This window comes from Aotus nancymaae, unplaced genomic scaffold, assembly GCF_030222135.1.
Source record: "Aotus nancymaae isolate 86718 unplaced genomic scaffold, 86718_ANA_hifiasm-v0.15.2.pri h1tg000019l, whole genome shotgun sequence".
NCBI lineage: Eukaryota > Metazoa > Chordata > Mammalia > Primates > Aotidae > Aotus > Aotus nancymaae.
Genome location: NW_026988431.1, coordinates 30,319,846 through 30,332,109, shown reverse-complemented (window position 1 = coordinate 30,332,109; position 12,264 = coordinate 30,319,846). Strand labels below are relative to the sequence as shown.

At 46.1% G+C, this 12,264-nt stretch overlaps 1 protein-coding gene across 2 annotated transcripts in view; it reads right to left on the bottom strand.

The window, feature by feature from the left end:
* Nucleotides 1–12,264, bottom strand: part of EPHB1 (EPH receptor B1) — a 434,509-nt gene that overhangs the window by 79,414 nt on the left and 342,831 nt on the right. For both annotated transcript variants that reach the window (XM_012451172.3, XM_012451174.3), the window contains 3 exons: nucleotides 11,023–11,185; nucleotides 7,202–7,310; nucleotides 6,275–6,339 (listed from right to left, as the gene is read on the bottom strand). In XM_012451172.3, the coding sequence (XP_012306595.1) occupies nucleotides 6,275–6,339; nucleotides 7,202–7,310; nucleotides 11,023–11,185 (337 nt within the window). The remainder of the gene's footprint in view (nucleotides 1–6,274; nucleotides 6,340–7,201; nucleotides 7,311–11,022; nucleotides 11,186–12,264) is intronic.

Genomic DNA, 12,264 nt, shown 5'->3' with positions numbered 1-12,264 from the left:
GCAGTTTCTTGGAGGAAACCTACTAGTGAAGGCTGAAGAGCACTGGAAATGGTTTGCCCCACCTACTTCTGAGGGCCAAGACCGGGACAATGGGGGGTTATCTTTTTCCATGAGAGCAGGGGTCATGGGTGCCCAGCTGGTGCTTGAGGAAGAATCCAGGAGAGGACCCTCAGGGCAGACAAGGCAGGCTGGAAAAGTGGGAGGAGGACTTTCCTGACACTTTGTGTTTGGGGGTTTTACCACGTTTTCAGGATTTGCTCCAAAAACCAGTTATTGCTGAACATCTATCTTCTAAAGAAGGAAAGTAGACCACAGCTGCTTCCTCTTGAGGAAAGTATTTCAGAAAAAGCTTAACATCTCCCTGCTTTGTGGCTGTCAATGACCAGGACAGGCAGATCCTTCCCAGCAAGGCCCACTGATTCTGGGTCACTGAGGAGCTGCGGGGAGGCCGAGGATAAGAGCTGATAATCTCAGGACCAGAAGAGTTAATATGGTTTCTCGAGTCTCTGGCTTAGAGCCAGCAGCAGACACACGGGTGAATTTAGCTCATTAAATTTATTTGACATTTAATAAGCCCCCACTGTAAACTCAGCCACCTTGTGTACCAAGGAGGCTTTCCTCCTCTCCCAATAAGTCATCATTTACTCTTCTCAGTGACTAATACTCTGGTTACCCTCCAGAAGAGGGAGCCAAAATTGCCACAGTCTGTCTCCCTCCTCCAAGGGACACACCTGACCTGCACTTCAGTGCCCGAGGTGATTTCCTCTGGGATGAATGCTGTGTCCCTTGCAGTTCTGAAATACAGCTGCCACCCAGAATCCAGAAACTGGGTGTAGACTCTTGGGGCTAGATACATTTCTGGGTGTAATTTTGTCCAGTATCCCATCTAAAGCAGAAATCTTCTCTCCAGCTTCCTTTACTGACAGCTATCTAATCTCTGCTTGAATAGGAACAGAGAGCGCACACCTCCCTGTAAGGCAGACTGTCTCTTTGCTGGACAGCTCTAGTGAAGAAGCAGTGCACTTACAATGAATAAATCTAGCCTGCTTTGATATTTCACCTGATGGTGCCATTAAATCTCATGAAGCCAACAACACCTTTTTTTTTTTTTTCACCATAACGGCATTATGCCAGATGATGACTTCCAGGTCCCTGCCTGGGTGTCTGCAGCACTGAACAGATGCATTTCCAAGTCTTCGGTAGCACATCAGGACTTGCCACTGCTCCACAAGCAACCTGCTCTCTTCTGGACAGGTACTTTGCAGACAATGTCCTTCTTGAAATGGGATGCTAGAACTAACATCACTCTAGATGTGTTCTCACCACACAGAAGATACTGTTTATATATTACCTTTTCTGATCTGAACCCTAATGGAGACCACAGAGTCAGATAGATGTGAGTTTTAAACCTTGTTTTGCAAATCACTAATTCCAAGACTCGAACAGGTTACTTGTTCTCTCTGAGGCTTTGTTTCTTCATATGCAAAATGTACCTTATGAGACCGTTAGGAGGATGAAACTAGTTAAAATATGCAAAGTGTTTAACACAGCAAGGATGCAGTACTCGTAGTTAGTAGTATTATACTGCATCAATAACATTGCTTGGATTTTTATCAGCTATATATCACTGATATTAAGAATGTGGTCAACTAAATCAGTTTTTTCACACAAATAAACAGCAAGTTAGGTCTCCTATTTGTGCTGCTTCTTTATTTTTGTTTTAACCTAAACACTAGATTCCAGATTTATCCTGCTAACATTTTGTCTTGCAGATTTCAAATTAGCATTCAAAGCTGTCGGATAGTTCTGAATTTTGATTCATCTTCTGTGGTGTTAGTTATGCTCTCCAACTGTTACCTACACACGCAATAAGCTTTCCTATGCTTGCACCTGAGTCATGAATTTAAAAAACAATCAAACAAACGAGATTGAATAGGACAAGGACTAAAATAACACTAGGGACTTCCTTCCTGGCTACTTTCTTTTGGTAGGAAGATAAGCTCTGTATCCACTTAAAAATGTTTTCCCTTAGAAGATTATAAAATATTTTTACCAAAATAAAAATTCACTCCATCTGCGATTCCTCTTGAATTTACTAAAGGTATAACCCTGGTAAATTAGATGAGGCCCTCCTATTATTTTTCTTAATGAACCTTTGGGGCTTCCCAAAGATCACTGAATTCAAGTTTAAATGCCCAGAACCCATCTGCTTACTAATCTCCCCAAGTGTTTGGCAGGGATCAAGTTCAGACTCCTGTTCTGTAATCTCTGTGCTCTACCCTTTACCCTATGTAAAAATTAGGGTGTTTGCCAATCTAAAGTCTTTGGACATACACCCCATTTGTTTGTGCTTTTCCCAAAGTTTACCAACAGTCGTGCTGTAATGTTATCTGCAGTTGCCAACACAGGGATGTGAGTCTGTCAGGGCTGCTTTCTGAAAGCCCGTGACCCTTGACCCCTTCACAAGCTCTCATCTTTCACTCTCCCTACCCCTACACATTCCACCCAGCTCAGAAATCAAGAAATCAGGAAGGTGTCAACCTCTAAGTATGTGGTAACCTCAGGCCCTGTAAATACCTTTTAGCATTTCCCAAATGTAGGAGCAACTGGAACTTTTTTCAAGATAGATTCCCAAACTTATTCTTGCCCACCTAGATCATCCAGGTGGCCACCTGGACTACCTAAATCATCTCCTCCAGGCAATTGTGAGTCAGCCAGCACCTACTGAGAACTGGCCCGCAAAAACCATGAGAACAAACTGTCTCTCTGCCTCTTCCAGGACTTGGAAAGCCACATCCCCAGCCTCCCACCCTTGAACATGCACGATAGGCTCAGATGAAGAGCAGCCAGCACCACACCCAGCACGTCTTCTCTTCCAGCCTGCCTTCCAGCTAGTCTCTTTCCACCCAAATCCAAATTCTCTTTACATTCCTGATCACTGTGCTCCAGGCTCTGAGGAGGAGCATAAACCAGTGCCCTAGAAGCCACATTATGTTCTCAAATTTACCAGATCCGCCATGTCTCAACTAGCTAGAGAAGGTTTTCTGTTTGCAAACATTTCTCTCATTTATTCTTCAGCTTTTGCCTCAGTTTGAAAGGAAGGTCTGGGAGGGGAGGGGCTGCCAGCCTCTCTCTAGTATCCTGCGCCCTGCCTGCAGGGAAGAGAGGCAAGGGCTCTCTCAGGCATTAATGAACAAGCTGGGGAGCTGCTGGTTACTCCTCAGTTAGGAAGATCTCAGAGCTCCAAATTGCTGCCTGCATCCCCCAGAAGTTCAGACATGTGGGTGGTCCAGGTATAGTTACATGTACACATTCAGATTAGACATTATCAATCTTTCTGCCTCCTGCAGCGGGATTCAGAGCAGGGAGCCACAAAACACCAACTTGGACAGCTGGGATTAGTCCTGGAGCTGCTCCTCATCATCAGGCTATGGAAAGAGCATGGGCTCTGCAGCCGGGCTTAGAGGGTGTACAGTCTGCCTCTGTTACTTAGCCATGTGCCCTAGATAAGTCACTTAACCTTCCTAGATTAATTCCTTTCTCTTAGAGTGGTTGTGAAGGTTCAGTGACTTTAAGAGAGCTACCAAAATAAAACTCCCAATGCAGGGAGTACCCTAACCCATCACTTCTACCCCTACCCCCTTTTTGACCAGGCCCTCCCTCCATCAGAGCCTTCAGTTTCCCCTTCTGTTATATGTGTGCTGAGCCATCCGCCTTTGACCATGATTCTCCAACTTTAGTCAGTGAGATGGATGTTCACAGGAATAAATGCACAAATGCAATTCAACGCATGAGGCTGAGTTCAGACAACTTGTATGGAAAGAGGAGCCAGGTGTCCAGGATTGGATCAGAAGAGAATAGTTATGAATTGAGGGAAAGGACAAGATTTATAAAAGGCAAACCGAATTAAAAAGACAGAGATCTAAGGAAGCCAGGGGAGTGAACCTAGACCCACAAAAATCCCTGCATCCATCCTGAGTCCCAGGAATGGTGACTCTGCAGTTGGTCAGCAATGTTCCTTCAGCTGTCCTCTCTTGTTCCAGCAAGGCCACTATTACTGCAGACTGAGGATTGGTTTTTCTTTGGATCTCAGGAACCAGTAAAACCTTCCTCTTTTGGCCTGAAAGGTGACAGAGTCCCCCAAAAGGTGGCTGTGAGCATTTTGGAAGCATGCCTTTGTGCACATGGGCACCATGTGATGGCCTGGCATAGCTGCTCCTTGAGAGAAGAACAGCCAGATCTCAGGTTGCAGCAGCTGAAAGGGCACAAAGTTCCACCCCGCTTGATGTTCGGAGACCCTCTGTACCCGACCCCAGGGGTGAAGCCAAGACTTAGCTTGCACAATTTTAGAAAGGGAGCTCCCACCTAAGGCATCCTAATGCATCTTTGGGTATCTCTAGACTTCGAAGTGAGAGTCCTCCTTTTGAACCTAATTTTGCATCCTTATGGTCCTGGCTCCGCTTTCAGGCTGCATGACCATCTCTAAACATTTCATCCACAGCATTCACAGGATGCCAGATCTGAAATGAACCTTACAGTGGCTCATGGTGAAAAGAAGTCAGCTCTGGGCAAGGGTCAGGGAGGCAATGTCAGGATCCTGACACAGAGGCAGGGAAGCAGGGAGACGAAGGTCACCCTTGAGGAAATACTGAGGCACCGTGGTGGGTGCACCATCACTTGAGAATCACAGGTGCAAGGAAAGTCCCTGTTCTCCTGCTGAGGAAGGTAAGGCCCTGCCTGGAAGAACTGATGCACAGGCCAACATAAGTAGAAGCATCTTGTAGATTATGCAGCAATGCACAGAGTCAGGCCATAGGAAAGGAAAGATAATGCGGTAGGATTGATCCCTCCAAAATCAGTGACAATGGAGGCTTAGAGTGGCCTGGGGAGAGAAAGAAAGAGGAACAAACAGGACTCTGAATGTAGTAGGAGCTGTGCCTGTGGCCTTAGAGGGGGCCCCCATTTGGGCTGCTGATGGTGGGGACTGCCCTGGGCCATCGTGGGAGAGCAGCAGTGCCCAAGCCAACACGGAACTCACAGCTCCCTGCAGCAGCAAGTGACCTGGGCAGCAGCCCAGCTGCCAGGGGCTTGGGCCTCTGCAAACCCTTGGCAGGGTCTTGATCTTAGATCGAAAGCCGTATCTACGAAGTGCCCTTTGTACAGCCCGAGTCAGCACCGGCCACATTAGAACACAAGCTTCTTCATGGTACAGCTGCTGCTGTGACATCCAGGCATCACTTCTGCACCTTGGGTAACTTTGGAGAAGAAGCAATCGGATCCATGAGAACTTTGGCTTTGGAGTCCATGTTTGCTCCCAGAAGAACCCCCCTGTGGAGGCAGGCTTAGTGTGTAGGGTACCTGGGAGGTCAGTTTTCCATGCTTACTGCTGAGAGAACAGGAAGCACAGGCCTTACATGGCAACAAGGGGATTGAGGTGAGATGAGGCTTACAGAGGAAGCCTTGACAGAGCATAGCACAAAGCGCTGGGACAGATTTCTGAGGGCATCTGTCAAATTCAAAAGGAGTTATCTAGAAACAGAATGTGTCTGCTGTAAGGATCTGAGAATTCTGCTCTCTGGAGGCAGGAAAATGGCCCAACTGACCTCATGGACCTTTCTCAGATGCTGCAATGTTGTGACTATACAGATGAGAAAACAAGTCTGACAGAGACCTTTATGTTGCACATTGGTGAGAAGAAATTTTAGTTATAAAAATATTACAAATATAGGTTTATAAAAGAGAGCGGAGGAGGATTATGAGCGAGAAAAACTTATAAAAGTGCTGCTTAAAGGAAAACACTTGGGAGATATCCCAGCACTTTGGCCTCTTGGGCTCTGCTATCTTTTTATTTCCCTACATTCGTGTTCTATGGCTTATCTGTGAATTTGGTTAACACAGTCCCCACCTCTCCAGTGGATAAGATAAGGCAGAAGATGTTAATAGAGAACCCTCCATCTTTTCCCACTGAGTCTGATTTCAGGATTCATTGAATTGCTAAACTCAATCTTTTTCCTGCATTCCTATATGGGCTTATCAATGCAGACAATAATCTACCCACCAGGCATCCAATAAGACCCCATGATAGGTAGACAGCAGATGGGAGGGCAGCCTTGTCGCCCCTGGGGACCTGCAGAAAGGCGGCCAAGGCACTGGAGGCTGGGAGGGAACTTGACACTGGGACTAGCCAGTCTGGCTATAAAGAGAGCTCTAAGCCCTAGCCCACTTGACTCAGTGGCCCACAGGGTGAGACAGTGGGTGTCTGCTTTCTACTTACCTCGGCCTGTGCTGTAATGCTGGAGCTTATCGCTGTACACAGCCTCTTTGCTATAAGCCCGTTTCCTGCAGATACAAAGAGGGGCCTTCTCAGCCAAGAGGCATACCCGCCACTCTGTTCCAGGTACCTCCATCTAGGCCCCAGTCCAGATGGGGGCTCACCCGGGGCATCTCCCAGGATTGGGGACTGGGCAACTCTCACTTCAGCCTTCCTGCTGCAGTTAGACCTCTGGTTGACTACCACTCACTCCTGTGGGAAGACGGGTCTACTTTTAAGTCAACGTCTTACAGAAGCCTGGTGGGACTGTGGGACCCCATTCAGAAGGCAGAGCTGATGAGGGCAGAGGTGAAGAGGATTGTCCATCAGCACTTAAGCTACATTGCAGAACTGCTTGGGAGGGACCCAGCTACAGGGCTTTGCGTGGCAGAATCTGGGCTAACCACTGAAGGCAGTAGCAGCAGTATTAAAAAATCACAAGGCTTTCGGGGCCAGCTTTTCTGCAGACTCAGAGTTTCCCTTTCCTCCTCATCTTCTCTCCTGCCAGCCTGCCTCTCTTTTGCCAGCTGCCAAAAGCCTGAGCTCTCTAACTGGAGGATGGGTTGTGCAAAGGCTTGATGCTCCAGTGGGTCAAATGCAATTTTGTAACTGTCACTCTGAAAAGCCATTGTGTATAAGGGCGGCTAAAAGTCTTGGCTAAAATGAGGTTTGAGGATGGATGCTGTTTACTCATAGCCTTGCCCAGCTCTCATATGAATTTTTTCCCAGCTGAATAAATATCTGAAGAATTCTAGGCTGCTCTTGGATTGAGATGGAGTGATGATTGTGGTTGTGAATGGTCAGACCCTATTTGATCCACACAGCCTGGGAAGGGGCAATGGAGAGGGGCTTCCTGAGTCCAAGGAGAGCCAGCAAGAGTGGAGGACCTACCTGCTGCAGACGATGGAGATGGCCACCAGGGACACAACGAACACGACCCCGGCTGCTGCTGAGCCAGCAATCAGGGGCAGCTGCTCCCTCAGCTCTGACTTGTAATCATCTAGGTGAGAAAGAGGCATTAGAATCCTCCCCATATGCCCTTTGCATACAGCTGATGCTCAGTGCATGATACCAAAGACATAATCTAAACACACACACACACACACACAGGATGGTTTCTATGTGTCAGAGCTGTAAGTCCAACCAAAACAAAGAGCAATTTTTAAGCTATAAATAAACAAAAACAACCCAAAACAAGGAACAATGAAAACAAAACAGCCATGACAGAATCTCGGAACTAAGCTGATGACATTGGTTTCTGAAGCAGAGATGACTCCCAATCTATATTCCCTCAATTGGAAGGTCTCTCAAAGGACTGTCAGCCATGTTAACGATAATCAAATGAAAGGGACTTATCTAAATGAAAACCACTGCTGAAATATCTTCTAAAGCACGAAGCTGTGAAATGCCACAGTCAACAGATTCATTGAGCAGATATTTAAAGAGTATCCGCAGTCAGCCGGCACCACCCCAGGCACTGTGGAGGATGAAGACATGCCTGAGAAATGAATGGCCCAGCACTCTTAAGTTCCTACTCAAGAAGAAAATGATCAAGGCTTCTGCCAAATGTTAGAAGCATGCTGAATTATGCAGTGGAATGGGAAGCCTATGGGTCATAGAGGCAGACGGAGCTCATCTAAACCCTGGTGTTGCCGTGTGTAAGCTTTGTGATATTGGACACATGATTTAGTCTTTCTGACCCTCAGACTTATCTGTCGAAAAAAATCAAATCACACGAAGCACATTTCACCATGTCTGCCCTATCATGGGTGTCCTAAGTACAAAATCTCTTTTCTTTAATCTACACAAATCATTTGGCCCAGCTGGCTAGTATTATTATTGTCCTGGTTGTGCTTTCACTGGTGTTAAAGAACTATTATCTAACATTAAAGACCTAGGCATATGAAAGTCAAGCTATTTATGCTGAATTACAATTAGGGTTACCAGCTACAGCAAATACAAATGCAGGACTGCCAATCACATTTGAATTTCTGGTAAATAATGAATTAGGTTTTAGTATACGTATGCCTCAAAAATTCCATGGGAGATACTTACACTAAGACATTATTTTTGTTTGTCTGAAATTCAAATTTAACTGTTCATCTTATACTTTATCTAGCAACCTTAATGACAAAACCTTTTTTTTTTTTTTTGACAGTCTTGCTCTATCGCCCAGGCTGGAGTGCAGTGGCAGAATTTCAGCTCACTGCAACCTCCGCCTCTCAGATTCAAGTGATTCTCCTGCCTCAGCCTCCTGAGTAGCTGGGATTACAGGTGTGTGCCACCACACCTGGGTAATTTTTATATTTTTAGTAGTGATGAGGTTTCACCATGTTGGCCAGGTTGGTCTTGAACTCCTGACCTCAAGTGATCTATCTGCCTCAGTCTCCCAAAGTGCTAGGATTACAGGCGTGAGCCACCATGCCTGGCCAGCAATACTTCTTCAAGTGAGGTTCCCCATGAGCTATCAGAATTACCTGAGCCTGTCTGTTAAACATGACTATTTCTGACCCCTCTTCAGATCTACTGAATCAGAACCTCTGGGTGAAGAGCAGGGTGTCTGCTCTTTGATAGTTGAACTATCCTTCAACCATGTGGGCGGAGAAAGATTTCTAAGAACAAGGATGTTGGTTCTTGATGCCTCCCACTCTTGAGAGTTTTAAAGACTGAAAGTAAATTTTCAGTTGCCCTCAGCTGAGAGCTTTCTGTAATATATGTGTTTAAAACATAAATTTGGCAATAAAAAATATACAGGGAACCACAATGAAGCATTCTTAACAATGTCTTTATAAATTAAAAACTTCATAATGTAATATGAAACTTGAACGATTTTTAAAAAATTAGGCAGCTAAGTCAAGAACGGTGTAGCTAAGAGCAGCCCAGGACCATAGTGTGTCTGCCCTATGTGGAGGTCACCAGCCCAGAGTGTGGCTATTGACTCTGGGTGGGGTTCCACGGTCCTCCCTGCCCCAACGAGCCTATCATCGATCAGCCTTCTGACTACCTTCATTCTGCAGACAGGCCTACTGCCCCAGCGAATGTAATTACTACCCATGTGTGAACCTCAGTCGTTAAGATAAATACTCCCAAATTTGGCCACTTACCAGAACTCTCTTATATCCAGCCCCTCTTGGGTTTGCCAAACTTAACTGCCAAATGTAAAAGAAATAGCCTTCTTGGGAGAAATTTTTTACTTCTTGATTTGTCTAGTAGAATTGCCAAGAGACCAGCACTCAGAGCATTTTGAGTTTTGGGCTTTTAATCCTGTGTTGCTGCTGATGTCAGAGTGCCTATAAATCTAGACAGTAAGTGAGGTGCAAAGAGCGGGACAGAGTCCTTAAGGAAAAAGAAGAGTCTGTGTTCCCTTCATTCCACCAGCATTATTAATCTGAATGAACTGGCTCACCTCTCTAGCCCATTTCACCATCCTCAAAATATGGCAGAAAGTTCACCCCAAATAAACTCAAAATAGGTTGCAAACTCCAATCTTACAGGGGCCACACAGTTCACATTAAAGCATCCAGGTTAGAAACACTGGGAAGTGGTGGGCACCATATGGAGACAGCTGCCTCTCAGCTTTAAGGCAAGGTCCTCACTCCAGAGTGTCCACCAGCATTGGCTTCTCTTACAGTTTTTTCACAAGAACATCAGCATCCTGATTTGTTTAAAAAAAAAAACTACCTGATTTCAAATGTCTCCAATTAATTTCAAAATTGTTTAAAAAAATGCAATGTGCATCAAGATAAAATCTCAAGCCCTATCAAACACCCAGTCTAACAGCATTGGTGTAAAATAAAATGCTACGTAAGGACAGACTGTTTTATGTATAATTTAATTAACGAAGGAAAAATGGAAAGCTTTCAATTTGGGGAGTCAGGAATAGACTGACATTTGGAATACTATCAGGAAACAGCTCATCAGTGAATAATAAATATAGATACATAGGTAGGTAGGCAGACACACAAGTGAGTACATAAACTACTGTAAATGGCCAGTTAAGACAGAGAGTAGTAGGCACAGTCAGATAGATACACTCGAGAACAATGCTGAGGCTACTGGGAAATAGTTTTCAGAACTATTGAGAGGGGTAGTCTCAGAGGACTGGGGCAGATAGTTATTATAGGGAACTAATAAAACCCAAAGGTAGAGGTATATTTATGGTGGTAGACTTTCTGGCCTTGAGGACATCTTGGCTGTACTATCTGGAGGCATCTGAGCAGGACATACTGGGGGTCACATGTGAAGTTGCTTCAAGTTTGTGAGATCCCAGGTGCATGAGACTGCCACATCCAACATTTTGTCTTTCTCTTTCCTCCCTGAAGACCTCGGCTCATGAAATTGGGCCATGAGCTCAGCTTTCAGACAATAAGCATGGAGGAGTGAAGTGGGCCTGAGGGCGAAGCAGAGGCATCCAGACTTGGGTACAGACGCAAGAGGGCACATGAGCCCCATGAGACAGGTATGAGTCTCATTGCTGAAATGCGAGATTACACATGGCAAGAGACCTTCAAAGGCAAATCCAATCAGACGGGAGAGAAATGAGCCAGACTTCAGAAAATCTACATGGCTGTACTGGGAGGCAAACCATTTGAAGGGAATTCTATTGGAATCCAGTTGGAGATTGGCATTTTGGCTAGTGCAGCATCTTTGGGGCTACTTCTTTTCCCACACTGCCTGCCTGGGATTCTGCCACTGCCCTCTTCTACCCTTACCATCCGTCAGAGTCTGGAAGCACATCTTGCCGCTGAACTTGCCGTAGCCAGCAACGGTGCGGGCGCGCACCTGTACCACATACACCATGCCAGGCCGCAGCCCATCAATCCTTGCTGTGTTGGTCTGACTCCTGGCCATAGAGGAGTTGAACTCATTGTGTTCCTGAAAGAAAGCAAGGGAAAGGGTCACCATCCCACTCCTGAAGGCTACACCCCCAGCCCACTCTACCCTGGAGTATTCAGACCCCATCCATTCTTGGTCCTGCAGATCTGCTAGAAGTTGTCATCAGCCCCAGGCCATCCCTCTGGATGGGGACAAGAAGTCTGATCTGGGTCAAGGGAATGCAGGGTCAGGTCTAGACAATGAGGTGGCCACACCCTGAAGAAAGAGGCCTGGGGAGATTGCTGAGTGCTCAGGGACTGGCAAGGAGGCTTATAGTTATTCTCTAGTCCTACCCCCCAGGTTCAGAGGTGAAATAACATAGCAATCCCGCTTTGCAAAACCCCTCAAGTCTCTGACCTCAGCAGAAGCAAACTAGGCAACCACACATCTGCTCCCTGCCTACCTCTCTTTGTCTTGCTTCTGCTGAGTTGTCCTGTTTTCTCTCCTGACTCAGGATCTACCTAGCTACTCCCCAAACTGGCTGTTCTGCATCACTACTGTTCAGTTCCTCCAAGTGCTCAGGCAAAAAGGCTTTGTGTCCACTCTGCTGAAGAGGTAGAGGCCATTCTGGACTGCCCTCCACACCTGCTTTTGCCCTCACTTCGTCTTGTGTCTAGATGTGCATCCCCCAGCTACTTCCCACCGGCATTCAGAGTGGGTGTGTCCCTTCTCCCTGGAGAGCAAGCCCTGTGTCCTCATCCTCCCTACCAACTCGGGGTCAGCCTCATTCTCCTGTCTGTCACTCTCTCCAGTGCTTTCTATGCTGACCTCTATGGTCTCTGTCATCTGCACACTTGAGTCCTCTATTGTGCAGAGAGTTGCTTCTGGTTTTCAGAAGCATGACCTTTTTGCCCATCATGAGTGGCCTTAAAAGGGCACTTATTGAGCATGTGATTTGGGCCTGGACTTTTGCAGCCTCCTGTCTTTCCTGATGCTCCCCATCAACCCCACCCAATGCCATACTTCTTTCATTAAAAGGTCTCTGATCTCCCCTAAAACTAACATCACACAAAGTCAAAACTCTTAAATATAAATCTACAAGTCCTTCATAATGAAGTCAATTCCAACCTCTCACATTC